The sequence below is a fragment of the Oreochromis niloticus genome, linkage group LG18 (genome assembly GCF_001858045.2).
Source record: "Oreochromis niloticus isolate F11D_XX linkage group LG18, O_niloticus_UMD_NMBU, whole genome shotgun sequence".
NCBI lineage: Eukaryota > Metazoa > Chordata > Actinopteri > Cichliformes > Cichlidae > Oreochromis > Oreochromis niloticus.
Genome location: NC_031982.2, coordinates 25,322,351 through 25,340,932, shown reverse-complemented (window position 1 = coordinate 25,340,932; position 18,582 = coordinate 25,322,351). Strand labels below are relative to the sequence as shown.

Below are 18,582 nucleotides of genomic sequence, written 5' to 3'. Positions count from 1 at the left end.
TCTCGGCTAACAAACCTTTCTTCGCACCGTTTCACTGCCTCTGCCAGCAACGTGACAATACTACATGATATTAAACTGTGCACAAAGGGGTGGCGCGGTCAGGGTGGGGCGTTAACCCGAACCTCGCACCACTAACGAAAGCAGCGATGCTGGCTGTGGCTGTAGCTGTTATCTTTAGGGAAATTTTGAAATGATAAGCAGCAACACAATAAACACCGGAAGACGGAAAAACAACAACAACAACGCATGTAAAGCTTAACAGCTCACTTTAACAACAGACTGTCTACAAATGGGTAGCATTGGCCTTAATATTAAAAAAAAAAAAAAAAAAAAAACTCAGTTAAAAAGGGCCATGTTTTAACTACCCTGGTTTAAAGCAGCGGGTGGTTTAGCCTCACGTAGATAAAAAAACGGTGAATACTACAGATGCGTGTGGCTTCGGCCTTGTACAAAGTGAGCTGTCAAAACCAGTCGAGGCGTTGACAGCGTCACGGGCTGACTAGCACTATTTCGCTGTTAACCTTAGCATGCTAACGGCCATCCTAAGAGCATTTTATCTGACGTAATACCCACAAGGAGCATAGAAAAACAACAAAAGGTGAACGTATTACCCTCCAGAGACAGTGTTTAGGTGAAATGGTTCGCCATTGATAGCCGTCTCGTGCGCAACTTACTGGCTAACGTTAGCCTCCTGTGATCGGGGACAATCCCACAGTGACTACGGCACAGTCAGCCGCAACGTCAGCCTTCGGCCTTACCTGCTCGGTACCAAGGGACGCCGCTTCTCAGGTGAATCGGATGGTACTCCCGGTCTGCAACATAAACTCAGTCTGTACTTAGAGAAACATATTAGAGTGCAGTCCTTTCTTCACATTAACGATAACCGTCCCTGTCGCTCAGCGTGGTTGCTAACGTTACTGCTGTCCCCGCCTCTTTTCCGGTTTAAAGAAAACATACGAGCCCTCCCCATCCTGCTGCACGTTTGATTTTTAATCCTATACGGTCTATAATTTTTTGTTTTTAACAGCATTATAGCCTCACTGTAGATTATTCAATTAGTAAGTCACATAAAAGCAAATATTAATTATCTTTTGAGCCTAGTGATCCGCTCTTATCAATATTGAGGATCAGATGTGATGGGACAGTTATGGACTGTTAGAGAAAAAACTAGCAGCGTCTTTAAACTTATTACAGTTCACTTACATGAAGGACAAAACGGGTAGCAATAAAGGAAAAAGAATGATTTGGTGATCATTAAAGACAACATGCACTGTAATAAACCCATCCCAAGCGCCATCTAGTGTTTTCATAGTGAAGAAATCCCCTCTGCAGGGATCCATCCACCCCAGAGTCACCAGTAGAAAAGCTCCACTATCACTATATCAGTGGCACCATCTAATGTCCCAAAATGTTCTTATAAATGGATTATAAACTTTAATGGGCGGTTATGTTACAATGTGATGCTCATACAGCTGGACTGCTAAGTATTTCAACTGTGTTGCTGTCCACTTCTTTTTGGCCAAGTAAATGATGAAGATTGTTATTATTATTTTACAGCTTTACAAAAATAGCAAAAAGCAAAACATGGTGATAGAAATATATGATTATATAATTGATTCAATGCAAAGATAATAACCCAAAAGGTAGAGAGTTATTATACCACCATGTTTCACACAGCATATTATGAATGAGAACAGATTTCTTAAAAAATAAAAATAAAAAAAGATTAAACACATACCAAAGAAAATAATACATTAAGAATAAATTAATAAACAAGTTAATATACATTTGGAGAAACTAAACCAGAGCAAGGCTGCTTTCTCTGATGGCATCAGCCCCAAAGTTCTATCTATGATCCCGAGTCTGTGTGACAAGGTGGCCTTTTGCAGCTGGATCTACAGTGAGGAAGACCAAAAACACACTCCTTTAATGCATGGCCTCTCCTAGAACCTTTAAATGGTGTCCGGACCCCAGGGAAACATTTGCCCAAACACCCTGGATAGGACAGAAAAGACAGGTGAGTAATCATGTCTTAACAGCAAGTTCTTTGCACCAACCTTTACCTTTAGACTTTGCACACACATTTGCATAAGTTTTCCTCAATAGTAGACCTTATTTGCTTCCAGTAACAATTCCTTCCTCCTCACAGACAACCACCACACGTCTTGATGAGGAGCAGCTGTGCATGATCTGGAACAACAGGCTGATTTTTGTGTCGTGGTCTGGTAGTATTTCTTATCTCATTTCAGTGATAATCATTCTTTATTTTTTTCATTTATTCATTTCTGCCCTTTTTGTTTACACAATATAAACAAAAAGCCCTTTTTGTTCCAGTTCCTCGGGTTTATTCCTTTGATAGATGACTTTGAAAGACACAGCTTTTCCTTTCTATATATAATATATATTTATAATATAGTGGATACATTAAAAAGAGGATGTTGAACATGGAGCTGCCAGGCAGGCGAAAAAGAGGAAGTTTTGTAGTTGTAGAGGGTTGTTGTGACAGAAGACAGGGGATGGAATGAGATGGAGGCAGGCTGATCCACTGTGGTTACACCTGAAGGGAGCAGCAAGAAGAAGAAGAAAATTTTCATGTTTATCAATTACTAATTCATTTTGTTTGTACGAATTTAAAACATGAATATGGTGAAACTTTGTCCATCACGGCTTAGAATTCAGTACATTTTGTAAAGATTAAAATCACACTTTTTTAAATTAACGTTTGATTCTTTGTTTTCCTCTTTATTTTTCTTATTTTCTTTATTGTAATTTTCTCTCTCACTTATGTCTGTAAACTAAAAGATAGTCTCCAATTAAACAAAAACTTTGTCTTGATTTTTCTGTTAATATTTCTGATAGATACACATAGTAATCTGTAGTGTATCCAGGTACACCGCAAGAGGGCGCAAGGAGCCCACAGTCGCGTTGAGCGGGAACGTGCTTTTATTTTGAAAATCCAGGCTGGTGCTAGAGTCCTTCACTGTGCGGCAGCCGAGGTCAGCCTGAGGACTAAGTGAAACAGTGGAGCTGTGTCTGCGGAGGAGTATTAAAAAGGTACCGCTGAATTCATGTATGCTTTTAGTTTGTCCCATTCAGCTAAGAGATGAGCTCGAGTTTGTCTGTCACAGTGTTTATTTTCAGCTGGTTTAATAGATTTAGCTAACCCCGGTAGCCTTTATTAGCCTTGTTAGCCGTTAGCTATTCGGGTTGGCGTTTCTTAACCATGTGCTTATGTGATTATCCATACCGGTGTCAGCGTTTTGCCCCAGTGAAAACACTTTAGATGCTCCTCGGGGGCGGTGGGGGGGATCTTATTGTGTCTTGTTTGCTATATAAACTTACTGAAGAGGAAGATAAAATCCGTTAACATTAAAAATAATATCACAATTAATATAATAATACGCAAGTCGATTCAGAATAGATGAGAAATAAAGGAATAATTAATTAAAATAAAAACGAAAATCCGTACGCACTCTTATTAATGTAGAGTTCGAAGGCTTTTTATGTTAAAACTATATAACATTAAAGAGTTTTCCTTTGCTTACCTAGACTTTTTTAAGTTGGGGGGGGTTTAGAAAATCACAAGGTTTTGTTTTGTTTGGGTTTTTTTACCTCTGTTATTGCAGTTTCAGGCTCTCAGATGCACTCTCATACTTCTGACAAACATCATAACCCTTACACAAGCAAACTTTCAACATCTACGACTAACAACGAGCACTGTGTGAGGCTCAGGCTTGGCTTTCAATGGTTGGATCGTTCAGCTGTGAGTGTCTTGTGCAGACTTAGACTTGGCTGTTAGATGGAAGTGTGCATATTTAATTAAGTAATACAAATATTTTTCGTTTTTTACCTTAATGCTATTAAAATTATTACAGTCCTCAAAGTAAACACGGGTTGGTTTTTTTAAAAAATTCCAGGAATTTAGCCCTTATAACTAATTAAGTACAAGAGATAAACACATGAAGCTTTCTAGGTTTAGAAACACTTTCTCAGCTTTTTAAAAGCTGTAAGAGAATCAGTTTTGCACCCAGTCAAAGTGTCACACTCTAAAGCCAAAATCAACAAATCATAGCTTCAACAGCAAAAGTACAGAAATTCAACTTCTCAGTACTCCAAATGTGTTGTCCGTTTTTTTCGATATTTCACTGAAGAAAGTTTCTTTTGCATTAAAGTTTTAAAGGGCGACCACCCTAAACAAGTTGTATCATATGAAATATCTTCTTCTTACCTACATTGTGATAACAGGCTCACCTTATAGCCTAGATCTGTGAGCAGTATTTGGCTTAAATTGTGACATTTTGACTGGGTGTAAACGTGATTTGGTGGTTGTTTTTAACCGAGCTTGGAAGGTGTTTTTCAACCCTGAGAATGTCATGTTTCAGTCTGTTGCACTCAAGTTATGAGGGCTCCTAACTCGGAAAATATTCATAGTATGAAGATAAATTAATTTTCCATGGCTACATGTACAAAGAATGAGCTGTTCCTGAGAGGGTTGGGATCAGATTGGACTTGTTTTGTTTTAATTAACTGACACCACTGCATCTGATACATTTCACAGGCTTTTCTTTCATGGCAATTCTCTTGTTTGTGATATTTAAGAATGAAAGTTTGCATGTTATCAGGCTTTTTTCCCCCCCGACTTTTAATTATATATTATGCAGTTAAAACTGGCTGCACTCACTTTAAGCAAGGTATTCCTAGCAGTACATAGAGAATACCAACAGCTTTGTGTATTAGTGTCATTATATCCCCTTCCTGAGCTTCCAAGGTTAAATCCCTTAATGTCATCCTCTTCAGCTTGCACAGAGCGGTGTTGAGGATAAGGGAGCTGCCAAGTCATGGGCAGAGCGTCACAATGACACATGAGACCCTCACAAGCTCACAGCTGTCCATGAGGACTGCAGCTCTGCGTATGGTTGACTTGCCGCTGTCTGTCTACAGCTCCCTGACACAGGTGAGGATGCTTTTCAACGTGCTCCTAGCAGCTGTCAGAATATCCATACTGCCTGGTTTACAAGAATGAATTATTTATTCACTTCATATTAACCCCCACCTCCCACCTCAGATCAATGGCTTTAGCGTTTTGGGATTGAAACCTGGGGTGCATGCTTGTCATACATGTCTGTATTTTTTTTTCTTGGCTAGAAAACTCAGATGTACTCAGAAATCCATCAGGTGAAACAGTCATTAAACATTTCCTATGATCCAGGCAAAAGTTTGGCTCATAATAGTTCTTGTTCCCTAGTTAAATGTGAAACTGCAACAATCTTATATTATCCACAAATCTGGTAAATAGTTAAAAAGTATTTGAAAAATATGCATTCTTATGCACATGGTATCAAAACATGTAGTATAAATACTAGGAAAACTCGGAACTATATATAGACTATTCACTTTCTTTTGACCTATATTGCCACTCTTTTTTTCAATTTAATTGATTAGTGTAGTACAAAATATTTCTATTAAGAGGAACACACTGTGAGAGGGTTTGGAAATGCCTTGTTTATCGTTTTCCTTTAAAACCTGATGAGATGAGCCAGCAGCTGTATCTGTTTACATGTGAACGTCTACCACCTGTTTGAGCATTTTAGTTGTTCAGCTAAAAGCTTCGTGTGATGGAGAGATACTGACCACCTCGGGCAGTTTTCTAGCGAATGTTTCAAAGCATGCTGGTTTTAAACTCTAAGAAGCTCATGCAAACTTCTTTTCCTGAACTGAAGATCTGAAAGTTCTTATAAAACCAATTTATGCAGAACTCCTTAAACAAGTTAAGTTACATTTACAAAAATGTGAAGTAGTAGTTTGCATTTCAATATTTTAGGTGTTTCCCCCCCAGTTTCACTTTCTTTCTTGGTCCTTGTGGCTTGCAGGGTGTTGAATGCCTGGTATTTCTCTTCATTTACCCACATAAACACATGTTATTGTGTTTATGCAGAAGGCGGCAGTATTATGTGGCCTGAGTCACGTAGCAGATCTGATATGATTAGAATATTCTGGTTGGAACATGCCTGACACGTGATGGCAGCAGTTATGAATACAGCTTGTACAAGCACTGGCAGCACTATTCAATCATCCCAGTCCATTTAGTGACCTTTTAAAAAGTCAATATTATGGCTGTTGTCATACCTACTGAGTTGTTGAGAATTTGCAGCAGCTAAGTCTGTGTGTCTAAATATAAACGGAGAGGGCTACAAATACTATCTGAAATTGATTATTTAACATTTACATGACAGGCGGATGGCGGGTCGTCTGCGCTGCCTCATATTACCTCAGTATCCGTTATACTTTGAGGCATGCGCCCTCAGTTAACTTCTCATCGGGCAGACAAGTGTTGCACTGAATGCAGCTCCTTCCCCCGATTGCCTTGGGCAGTACTTGGTCAGAAATATTTGATAATCTTTGGAAACATTTTGGATTTATTTAACTTAAAAATGGCTAACAGAGGATTTCCTTGACCTTTTATTAAATCGAAGATGATTAAGAAAGTAGAAATGGTTAAAAGGACTTGTTATTTATATATCCCTAAGTACGTATTTGGGGGGCTAAAAAAACAGAACAAGAACAACATTGAAAAACAGAAAATTATCGTTCATCTCCATGATCTTTTTTTTAATCATTTCTGCAAGCCAGAGTTATAATTTCATTAAAATTAGTTTTTTCTTGCAGCCCTATAATATTGTTGTGACTGTTGAAACACACACACAAACAAACTTGGGATCAATTTTTAGATGTTGGGATCAATATTCCATCTTTATGTTTTGTTTGTTGGGTTTTTTTGGGTTTTTTTTTTAAAGGCTGTAAGAGTTCTGCTGTTTGGTTTGGTGTGTCTTTATGAGAATGATTAACAAAAACAAAGGGAAAAAATGTGTTTTCACCGTAGGCTTAGTAATGTTATCTTGTTTGGATTTTGAAGAAAAACAATATACTTCATTAAAAATTAAACTATTCATTGTATATTCAAAAAAATTCATTAGCTGAAAACTCTTTAAACATCGCACTGCCTTGCTTTAACTGGACATGAACAGCTACACCTGGGAAGTACTGGAAAGTGGAACCGTGACATGATATTGTGGACATTTGTCGTGGTTTTAGAATTGTAACACCCTTGACACACTCTGTTATTTCTAAAGGGCAGTTTTACCTGTAGGGCGTAGTGTATAAAAGGCACCTGGTTGCTTTCGGTTTGGCGTGGTGTCGGTGGGTGTGTTGTGATGTTTTTGCACGGCGTCTGTTTGTTTTATCTCGTTCTCCTGACTGATTGTCAGAAATGTCGGCGTGGCTGTTAAACCTGATCTTCTTACTGTAGAGGGGGAAAAATGTTTTTGCTGTTACTTTTTTATATACTTTTGACATTTTATTGTGTATATGATACTTTAAGATAAAGTTTTCTATAACAAAATTATAACACAATGCCATCTGCTAATAATGGGCTGGGTTGTATTCATGAAAACAAAGGAGGGAAATCTATCAATTGAAACAGGACTAAAAATGGAGCATCTAATCAAACTAATCTATCCTTTCTGTCATTTCATAATTATTTTGTCTATTTATTCATCTTTGTTTTTGTATTTTGCTATGTTTATGTTCTTCTAGAAAAGGCTTTTGTTCCTGTGTTGTATATAAAGAGGTCCTCGGTGTGTGTCGATTCATTTTTAATCTGTATGCTCACAAAAAAAGGTTATAATTCTTTTACAAAGTACAGGATGAAAAGCTGCCGAAAAACACAGACTTTAAATGATAAAATCTGCATGTGATGCAGTGCACATACTGACGATGTACATAATAAAAATTAAAAAAAATTGGGGGTGTATGACAATCTAAGTTGTTGCTCTTCTTTTCTCCAGGTGAGCGTCAGCACAGACACCAAGAAACTAGTGGTTGCCACTGCCTTTGGTGCTGTCTCCCTCCTCTTCCTCGCTCGCCGCTTCCAGAGGAGGAAGGGCAGAAAGAAGGTTCATCCACAGCACTGGGAGCAGGCTGGTTTAGAGTTTCACCCCCCGGCCGCAGGAGAGAATGGTAAGATCTCCTCACATTGATTTAATTCTTTCCTCTTCAACCAGCAGCTCACTGGCCTGTGATCTCTATTCAGTGTCAGCCCAGTTACTGGTGTGTGATGTAACAAGACTGACGTGCGAGGCCACTCCTGTATTACTTTGAACTGTAAAAGGCAGGCTCCAGATAAATGGTTTAACTCATTTAATCTCCTCCAGCAAGATTAGAGTCCTAAAGAGAACTTAAAAGAAAGGAGGAATTAAGGGAAGTCAGCTGAGCAGTTTAAGAGAGCATTTCCTTTCTTTTTGATACAATAGATTTAGTGGGTCCATAGTGTATAGCTTTACAGCATCACCCAAGAAGGTAATGATCCCGGGTTTGGTCCTGGGAGGAGTAAAAATGTTTCCAAATCAAACATGCAGACTTGTCAGCTGTGGCGAGCCCGTTTTGAATGAGCGAGCAGCCGAAAGTAGTTTTAGGTTTAATAAAGGGAAAATGTTTACAGAGGTTTTTAACACTGACGAATGGATATCTTTGCAAACCCGATTTCATTCTGGGAACATCCGCTAACCTAACACTTGTCCTGGGTTTCTGACAGAGAAGTTGGTTGAGCCGATACAGTACAGTTTAACGATGCACAGTCCACTGGCTGGATCACTAATTTGTGCGATGGCACAGAAAGAACGGTGGAGCTGCTTCTGTGCTATATGAGCACAGAGAGAGGCTTCAGGGTGTTTATTCCCCATTTACAGTGTGAAGTAAAATATTGTGAAAAACTAGAGGGCATTGATTTTTATTTTCTTTAGTAATTATAAGCTACCTGCTTGATTGTTTAGCACTGGGTCTGTTACCCTCAGCTCTGTTTATTGTAGTATGAAAGTTAAGTTAAATGTTGGCATCTATCTGATATCTGGATTGTAGGCATCCATAGTCAGCTGAGTATTTGCTGACACATCTATTTCTCTTGCAAAGACCTTTTAAACAGGTGTGTTTCTCAACGAGCTGCCTGTCTAATGCCTTTTCTCCACCTTTGTCCCCACTGGGCCTTTCACGGTATCACTGTGTAAAAATCAAAGCACACCTTTGTTTGCTGTGTTTGAATCAAATTGGCAAAAAACGACTTCCACAAAGTTAATTATTAAAATACCATGGAAGCGATTCACAGAAATTCAGATGCTTTCCAGAAAAAGTTACCCAGATGTTAAATTTGACATGTTCACTGTGTAATCCTGCTATTATAGACGGCCCTTTCTATGAAACCTCATCTCTGAACCTCTCATCTTTATCTTCTCAGATAATACGAGCCAAAACATCACGCTGTCCCTCAACTCCAAGAATGGCTACTCCTCTGATCTGGTTCTCAGTGCAGGAGGTTACAGGAAGTTGTCTGGGTCTGTCATGAGCCTGGCTTCGGTAAGATAAGGGCATGGAGTGTGATTTGACTGCATTTAAAGATAAATTTTATCTGAAATGACAAAACCAGGAGACATGATGCAAACATATCTATGTGATACTACCTGGAAAGCTTGTCTATGTTTTATGTCTGACACGTTTTATGTTCATATACTCGTAAAATCCACAAACCAGACATGGTAAATATTTACTGCCTTTAGGACACATGATGATTTCTTTATTCCTTAAAAACTAACATGCAAGAGTACTAAAGCAACCACTGAAAATAAAGTTTAAGTTTATTCTTTGAGTAAGCTTCAGGATCTGACAGGCACATCATCACTCAGGATTAAATAACCGTTAGTGGGCATTAATAATGAAAGCAGAAGTTAAGTGGGGTCTGTCTTCATTTTTTCATTAACTTGGTGAAAAAAGAAAAAAAAACAACTAATGAGTGTCCTTTGTCTCATGTTCAGAAGAACAGAGAACCTTAGATTATACGGTGAACCTTTAGGTATTAGATGCTGTAAACAGCATTTACTAATGATGTGTTCTTATTAGGTGGTACTTATGTAGGATCATTAACGGTGTAACCAAAAACACATTAAATTAATGTAATGTCTGTTTAATTTCGTCATTTCCAGTCTCGTATTAGTAAAAGTTGTTGATGTTTGTTTGACTTTGTTCTGCTTTTGTGTTTTTGTGCAGGTAAAAAGCTTGAACTCATCCAGCAGCAGTACCTGCGCAAATGACTCCACCTGTTGGGATGGAGTGGAGGATGCTGACAGCTGCAGTGTGCTCAACCTACCCGTCACCACACCTGAAAACCTGTACCTCATGGGTAAAGAAGCCTCTGTGTACTATGTACCAGTATCCAGTCATACTGTTTGAATATACTGTAATAGTTTTTCGTGGGTTGCAGTGTTTAAAATTGGAGGTGCTGAGTCATTGATTGCTTTAGGAGACTCAGTCTGTGTGTGTTTCTCTCAGGTATGGATTTATTCGAGGAGGCCCTGCGGCGGTGGGAGGAGGCGCTGACATTCAGGAGCAGGCAGGCTGAGGATGATGCGAGCTGTGCCTCAGTCAAAACGGGAGCTGGAGACACCATTGCTGAGCAAAGCATGGAGGTGAGACAAACACTCCATACAGGTGTTATTGCAGACTGTAGCCAAAAAAGAGAAGCACAGTATGAGTGCAAATAGTATCAAGGGGCCCAAAGTGCACCGTGTAAAGATTCCCTACACCCTTACACAACCAGCAGCAGCTTGTGGGGACGATAGAAGATGTATGTTGTTGACATGAAATTCTTCATCTTTGATGACAGGTGTACACAACAGGTGTGGTGCAAATTACTGAGACCAAAATTTACCCTGATTCTGAAGAATTATTCTACTGATACTTTGACTGATTACATAACTGTATGACTGAGTAGGAAAGAGTTCCAACCATCCATTCGGGTCCATTTCACAGAAATCCCCCAGATCTCCCTATGAGCACAGAGGTTTTCCCAAACCAGCTGAGAGAGACATAATCTCCTCCTTTGGCCGTGCCTAAAACTCTTCACCTAAGATGCGTCTGAGTTAAATCCCCAGACCATGTCAGCTGGCTCCTGACTTGCAGAGCTCTCACCCTGTCTCTAAGAGTGTACTCATATTTAAAAAATGTTGCCTTGTACAATCACTGTTCCCCACTTCTCCAACCGGCCTGCTCTCACATTGATCTTAATGAGGCCCGAGTATGCTTCAGTTTGTCTCATCTCAGCTCCTCTCTTTTAAGCTCCCTTGCTCTTTCTTACATGCATTTACAGCACAGCTTGAAAGGTCCTCTTGGAGAGCACAACTAGGTTCATAATTTTATGCATGCTGTGGATTGGAGCATTTTTAGAAGCCCCGATCTCTCTCATGCCTCGTAGATTTGTTCAGAAAGACAGCAGTTTTCCATGAAGTTGAGGAAGCGTTGGAGTTGTGTGCTTGAGCGTAGTTGGTGATCATGCCATGTCATGATGTCATAGCACAGCATGCAGCGATCAACCTAGTGGAAGGAGGTTAACTTTGATGGTCAAACATGTTTTGACATGTTACAGATCAGTTAGTGAGAGTCCAGACATCCTTTGGAAAAAGTAAACCAGTCAAATAAGTGGGCTCTTCATTTTTAAAATGACTTTTGTACAATTGCCATAAAATCCCTCTTTTGGTGCAACATGCAAATAGCTCATATGTGTTTTCTTTTTTTGTTTAACCAAAAAAGAAAACTGTTGCATAACATCTGTCTGATACCAAACAGTAGATGTATTGATTCACATCCCACCAACATTTTCTGTGCTCTGTTCTTTAGTACCAGAGGAAGGCAGAGTTTAGAGATTATGCTGCCCACAGACACAATGCAGATGAGACTACAGGTCGCTAACTACAGGAATAACCAGCACTGACAGCCCACCTGTGTGTCAGATTGCATAACAGCACACTAATTGGGTCTCTAACAAGATTGGAGGGGTTTTAAATCAGTAGTTAAGCCTGCACCCAAACACAGCTCAGGCTGCAGCTTTGACTTGTGTCAAGGAAAGCCAGTACGATCTAATGCGTTTTTAAAGCTACTTAGAAATGAGGTCACAGGAGATTCCCAAGAAAGAGCTGCAAATACTCTTTTAAAATAGGGAAAAATGCTCTTTTCTACAACTTACTTTGGTCTACTGAACAAATTTTCAAGAATCTGATATTTTTTAAGTCTCAAACCAGCAGCTTAACCTGATGGTTTGCACAACTTCTCTTATCTAGTACGCCTGAGAACTCAGTTAGCCCTACCGAAAATTAAGACAAATCTTTCTGTTCTGATGAGTCAAGTTTCTTTGATTGTGTGTTCAGGACGTCATCAGCGCAGAGTTCATCCACAGGCTGAAGGCTCTGCTGCACAGGGCTTACCGCCTCCAGGAGGAGTTTGAGGGAGTGTTGGGGATGTCAGAGCCCTCATCCCACAGCAGCAGCCAGGGTGAGTCACTGAAGCATTATGCAGTTCTTTTTGTCCAACACAGAAAATTAGGCACAGCAGTAAAAGACAGTGTGAAGCAAAGCAGGAAGCCAGTGCGCATATATAATTTTGTGTGTGTGAGCAGGTGTGTTGGAGGACTTTTTTTCTTTTCTTTTTTAAAAATTTTTAAACATATGTGTGATGATTCCTATTCTGTTTCCCTTACACAGTGGCAGACATTTTGTCCAGAGAAGAGTTAGATGACGCTTGTCTGAGGGACAGCATCAGCATCGCCTCCACTGACTCGTTTGTGTCTGCAGCTGAGGTAACAGAAGCACTCCTCCTCACTCTGAACACCACCAAATCCTCCCATTAACACCTCTGGAGTTCTTCTTCAGTGCTTTTTTTGTCAGTTGTTTTCTGTAAAGGGTAAAAAAAAAAAATCAGTCTTGATATTTTGCTTTTGGTTGCAAGGAAAAGTATAAAAAAAAATTAAAAATACAGCATTAAAAAAAAAACACATTTTGGTTCAGTAAACAAAAATCTAATTTGGATTTCTTTCAGATTTACATTTCCTTCATTTTAAAGAACAAAAAAGCAGGAAGGAGTGATTCAAACATCGGGAAATACATTTTTGTTTCTTTCTATTTAGAAGTTTATCACCACCTTTGTAAAACATGAAAAACAAACACGACTTGTCACAAATCAGGAGATCCTGCTTTGGTTAGTTAACCACAGCACTTTGTTCACAGCCATGTGCTTTGGGAACAAAGCGTGAGGAGAGGAGGTGAAATCAGGAAACGTCTTAAACTAAAACTGTCTGAACCTTTAAAGCTCCGACTGATTCGCAGCAGGAGTTTGACTCAGGAAGCTGTGCTCTTCCTCTGGGTTCACCACCCGGTGTTTACCAGTTCTCTGTTTATCGCCTTTACTCATTAAGCCTCAGTGGGGGCTCAGGGTGCTACTGGCGCACTTGACCCACATATCACTAAAATAAACTGGTTCTTAAGAATCACTGGTGGTTTGTTTACAGAGTGTACAAGCTAAGTTTACACACCAGTGACTTTAACATCCTCCCTGCAGAAAGATAATGATGCTTTACAAGGATTGTGTGTTACACATCCTTTTAGAAATGGCAATTAAATTATTAGTTGTATTTTTGTTGTTGTTGTTGTTGTTGTTTTTTCTGGCCTGGGCAAAGTTTATGCATTAATATTAGTTTCTTAATAATAATAATTCTTAATAAAAATGATGTTTGTATTTCACCGTTTCTTGTTTTTGGTTTCATGCAGAAAATAAAACATTGTGAATAAGATCTTATGTACCCTTCATTGTTCAGTCCATGATGCCTTTGCTATCTGTCTCCACCTCAGATGTCAGAGCACAGAGAGCTGAGGAGTGTTTTCACTCTGGGACATCACCCTTTGTATGAGGAGGCGCTGAAGATGGCTGAGGATGGCAGTATCTCCTGCAGGGTGCTGCGGTAATCAGACATTAACACACGTCGTATAGAAGACAGTCACGGAAACTTATACAGCGTTGTGATCGTCCCACTGTGAAATTTGATGGCATGACAGCATGAACTTTCTTATTCTGTTCCCCTGATCGTCTGCTGGCAGTTTAATTAGATGTTTCTCTTGATTTTCATTCTCAGAACTGAGATGCTGGAGTGTCTCGGGGACTTGGATTTCCTGGCTAAGCTGCACTGTGTGCGGCAGGCGTGGCAGGTACGGTTCAGTAAGATGGTGCTCAGGAAAAGACTATGCTAAGATGAATGATAGTCTCCACTTCTGATGCACAACAGTAAAACTAAAACATTGTGAAGGAGAAGTAATTTGGTCCAGACTGAGTTTGCCTGATGTGGATGTTTGCTGAAGGAGGGGGGGGGGGAAAAGGGTCAGGTAGCTAGCTTTATGTTATCTGATCTGTTGTGCTCAATTCGGTTCCGTTTTATTTCACACAACAGTCGCCCCAAGGCTCTTTATATCGTAAGGTAAAGACCCTACAGTAGTACAGTACAGAGAAAACCCCAACAATCAGACAAACCCCACCATGAGCAAGCAGTTGGTAAGAGTGGGAAGGAAAAACTCACTTTTAAGAGGAAGAAATCACCAGCAGAACCAGGCTCACACTCACAAAACGTAAAGAATATATTCATAGCTCATAAGACGTGTAATAGACCAGTGTTCTCAAACTACTGGGCAGATGATTAGATGAAACTAAGGTGACAGGGTAACCCTGGCTTTGATCATGCAAACAGTCTTATTTAATTTCTTATGACTTATTTTTAGTGTATAGTTTATTGTTGTTATTAGTCTCGTTATTAGGTATAGTGTTTATTTTGTATAACCTGTTGTTTAAGATGTGCTATAGAACTTTGACTTGACTTCAATTAATAGGGTAAGATAAATGCTCCAATTAAAAATATTAAGGCATTTTGGCTTTATTCTCATTAGTATTTCTGTGTTGCTGTGGACATTAAGAAGTTGAATTAGCCAGAGAAACACTGCAGACCTCCTGCTCATTGAATTCCGGACCACAGTTGTAATTTTTGAAGTGTAGATTATTGTTCACTATGTATTGAAAATGAAAAATAATTAAAGAATTTTGTTTTGTCTGCAGCTCATTTTGTGTGACAGGACGACTTGGACGTTTCTGGCCGACACAGGAAAGAAAATACTGTCTTCCATTATAGTCAAAGCACACAAGGTAAAACTGAAAATACAGGTAACATATTTAGAAAATAGAAATAAAATTTAAAAAAAAATTATATGAGCTGTTCTCCGCCTCACATGTTGCTGTTTGGTTTTTAGAGCCCAAAGAGATTTGAGGAAGTGTTTGAAGAGATGATTTCCTTCCTGGAGCACACAGAGCACTGGGAAAACACAGAATTGGAACTCGCCACGCGGGGGGTAAGTGTGATTCTCTGTGATCCAACACGACTTAAATCGGTCGAACAGCGTTTTTCCTTTCTTCTCTTTGCTTGACATTCTTCACCAGGTGAAGCATCTAAACTTCTACGACATCGTGCTGGATTTCATTCTGATGGACTCCTTCGAGGACCTGGAGAATCCACCCATCTCCATTCAGAACGTGATCAACAACCGCTGGCTCAACAGCTCCTTCAAGGAGACGGTGAGTAAAAATACAAAATAGCACCCGCATATGTATACATACCACTGAGACACATGAAAGGCGAAGCAGTTAACACAAGTGAGTTTTCATTGAATCTGACATGCATTTGCTTCACAGGCTGTGGCATCAAGCTGTTGGTCAGTGCTGAAACAGAAGAGGCAGCACATGAAGGTACGAGTCTGAGGTCCTTTAAAATGCACAGTAACAGGAGGGTGGCACTGGAGGAAATATCTCTTTACCTGAAATGTGATGTAGGGTTAAAATTACTTATTTCTACAAATACAGAGATGAGCAGGTAGATCTGAACACCTCTGTGCCGTTTGTCTCTCAGGTGTCCGACGGCTTCATCGCCCATTTCTACTCCGTGTGTGAACAGATCAGCCCCGTCCTGGCGTGGGGCTTCCTGGGGCCAAAGGGCTCCCTGCACGATTTGTGCTGCTTCTTCAAGGTAAGAACATGAGGAACATCTGCGAGTGTCCTGTTTTAAACATGGACTGTTTTGTGTCAGTGGATGAGATTTAGACTAAATTTGGAACGAAAATGAGAATTAATCTTGTTCAACCACTGCTTTTAAACGTGTTTTTGTACTTAACTAAAAGTAAATGTAGTTGTGAAAAATGAGTTCACTGAAATAAATACTCCACAAACAGAAACAGTATTGTTTCCCCAAAAAATAGTTAGTTTGGTAAATCCGTGATTACAACCAGTCTGAGGAGGCTTTAGTGTAAGTTTATTGCGATTTGGGATGTTTGCAGGACTGAGAGTCAGCAGCCTTTTAAAACTGTTTGTATTGTCATATCTATTCTGAGATCCTTAAATCTGCCCCTGATTTTAAAAACCATATTATGATTAGGGAAAAGGAAAAAAACTAACGCGCTTATACAATCTGAACCTCCCAGTCTTAACTCGTTCCCCCCTGTGGACGACATTTGACAACCTGCCTGAACCCTTAATGATGAATTTTGAGTTACTCATGAGTCCCGTTTCTCCTGCAGGACCAGGTGCTGCACTTCCTGAAAGACATCTTTGATCTGGATAAAGTGCGTTACTGCTCGGTGGAGAGTCTGGCGGACGACGTGCTCCAGCTGCTCCACCGACGCTCCGAACTGCTGCTCGCCTACCTGGGAGCCGACTCTCTGCGGTACCTGAACGGGTGTAACTCACCACCGGTGCAGCTGGTTCCCAGCGCCCTGCTGGAGGCACGAGTGCAGTGAGAGACACGGCCAAGTCTTTAAATATTACACAAGTCAGTCCCAGCATTCGTTCGGGGGTGAGTTCACACCAAGTATCGGACCAAAGGAAACTGTAGGTGTGAGCTTACCTGCGGTCTGTGAAATCAACTCATTATGTCTCCCATCATGCCGTGTGCGCTGTGTCAGTGGATCCACGTAAACTGAATCAGCCGTCTGTCTTCAGGCATGCTCACGGTCTCTGGTGTGGCCTCCACTTCCTCCTCTTCTTATTCCCCTGGCCTGGCCGCTTTTCAATGTGCCATAGCAGCGCTTTTACAATGTTCAAAGAGAACAGCAATAATATTTATTAAATATAAACTTGTGTAGTAATAAACTGAGGCAGGCTTGGAATCTGTTGCAGTAGGTGTTATGTTGTGTAAATTGAGAGAATTTTAACGCCATTAAGAGCGGTTTGTGAAAGAAGATGAGGTAATTTATTTTATTATACAGCAGACAGGTGCAGAGCTTATTTTGTAGAAGTAGTGTCTGCATGCATTAATGGGTTAGTGATCGCTCTCACAGACGCGAGGACATGCTTTATGTTCAGAGCTGCTCTTCGCTGAACAAAGGGCCTCGGTTTAAGAGGTGGAAATGTGCTGAATAGGAGATAAAATGCAGCGATTCAATGTCTTTACTTGAAAGGGGGAAAGTTTTGGGTTTTTTGACACTACAAGCCACAGAACTTTTATGCAATATTAAAGTTTAGCACACGAAGCTCCCAAAGCCATTAAAATATTAAGTCGGAACATCGCGACTGCACATCTGCCCAGCTGCTGTACAACTTGTGCTGCTCGGTTTTTCATGACGGGCAGAAACACAGAAAGCCTTATTGTGAATGCAAATATTCCAGCCTTGTGTTTGTCGCTGAATGTCAGCCCACAGTCTTCGTGTTTCCAATCAACTGAGAAGTTTTAAAAAAAATACTGCAGTGTATTAATGTCTGTCCTGCAGATCAGTTACTGTGTACAAAATATACACAGCATGCTTGAAGCTCAAGCTCCTACAGAAGTAGAAAATGTAGAGTCAAGTCTGGAGTGTCAGTCTGCTGCAATCTCCAAATGTTGTCTTAAAAGTGGACCTACTGTGCTCATTGCTGGTTCTGTATTATTCTTGCTCCCGACTGGTGTAGGCTTTGCATGATTCAAAGTTAGATTCAAATAATCCCCATTTGTCTGGTTATTGTTATTGGTCATTAACTATTTATAATTTTTTTAAAAAAAAGAAGACATACAAGCTGAACGAAGGTGAAGGTCAGCAGGATCGCATCAGCAAACTTTTTTCCTGTCTATTAAAGTCTCATGGAGCCAGCTTGGTTTCATTCCATATCCCTGCTCCACCAGCAGTCATTCCCCACCCTACACTGTAACACACGGGATACTGCATTAAGCCAGATTTTATTTGATTGGCTTTCCCTCCCAGATGGGCGGGGCTGTTGTGCTCTCAGTCACATGCCTCAGATGACCATGTTGAAGAGAACTGCTCTAACTGATGACACATGGAGCCCAGAGCAGTGTGAAGGCTTCAGCTCACCAGGATTAGATAGACTTCAGTAACTTTAGCCATGATTAATGCAAAATCATCCACCACTGTAAAAAGAGGATAGGTCCACTTTCAAGTTTTGCATTGTAAGTGTTCACACACATACATACAATGTGATAGATCACTGTGGACTTCTGAAATTCAAACATGAATATAGACTGGATGGAGACTGCTTTATGTTCTGATTTTTATTTTTCCCAGACTAAAGGTCCAGAAAGGTTACAAGAAACAAGTGTTTCTTGTTGTTCAGGTGGGATCATATCATACAGTGTTAATGTGTTACGTGTTTTGACTGACTGGTGAAATAAAGTTGAATGTGTGCAAATAA

The 18,582-nt window shown here is 40.1% G+C and overlaps 2 protein-coding genes across 4 annotated transcripts in view; one reads left to right on the top strand and one right to left on the bottom strand.

The window, feature by feature from the left end:
- Positions 1–948, bottom strand: part of usp33 (ubiquitin specific peptidase 33) — a 28,016-nt gene extending 27,068 nt beyond the window's left edge. The window contains exon 1 of one of the 2 annotated variants that reach the window (XM_005476682.4): positions 759–948. The gene's annotated coding sequence lies outside the window, so the exon portion shown is untranslated. The remainder of the gene's footprint in view (positions 1–758) is intronic. The other variant, XM_005476680.4, reaches the window with a different exon arrangement.
- A 933-nt stretch (positions 949–1,881) lies between these two features.
- On the top strand, positions 1,882–18,576 carry miga1 (mitoguardin 1). 2 transcript variants are annotated; one of them, XM_025900070.1, is made up of 19 exons: positions 1,882–2,017; positions 2,150–2,225; positions 2,889–3,054; positions 3,627–3,763; positions 4,798–4,954; positions 7,845–8,016; positions 9,287–9,405; positions 10,093–10,225; positions 10,375–10,511; positions 12,246–12,369; positions 12,579–12,673; positions 13,722–13,831; positions 14,003–14,075; positions 14,971–15,057; positions 15,162–15,260; positions 15,349–15,483; positions 15,601–15,654; positions 15,815–15,931; positions 16,479–18,576. In XM_025900070.1, exons 5-19 carry the CDS (start codon positions 4,856–4,858, stop codon positions 16,695–16,697), a joined length of 1,773 nt encoding a protein of 590 aa, XP_025755855.1. In that variant the 5' UTR covers positions 1,882–2,017; positions 2,150–2,225; positions 2,889–3,054; positions 3,627–3,763; positions 4,798–4,855; the 3' UTR covers positions 16,698–18,576. The 2 variants fall into 2 exon arrangements, with proteins under 2 accessions (XP_025755855.1, XP_013128757.1); XM_013273303.3 differs by lacking the exon at positions 3,627–3,763 and having other exon boundaries at positions 1,884–2,017.
- Positions 18,577–18,582: the final 6 nt, after the last annotated feature.

Coding starts and splice junctions, on each gene's coding strand:
- miga1 (XM_025900070.1), top strand. CDS start 4,856: ATGACACATGAGACCCTCACAAGCTCACAGCTGTCCATGAGGACTGCA. Junction 14,076..14,970: donor GTGTGCGGCAGGCGTGGCAG/GTACGGTTCAGT, acceptor TTTTGTCTGCAG/CTCATTTTGTGTGACAGGAC. Junction 15,932..16,478: donor ATTTGTGCTGCTTCTTCAAG/GTAAGAACATGA, acceptor TTTCTCCTGCAG/GACCAGGTGCTGCACTTCCT.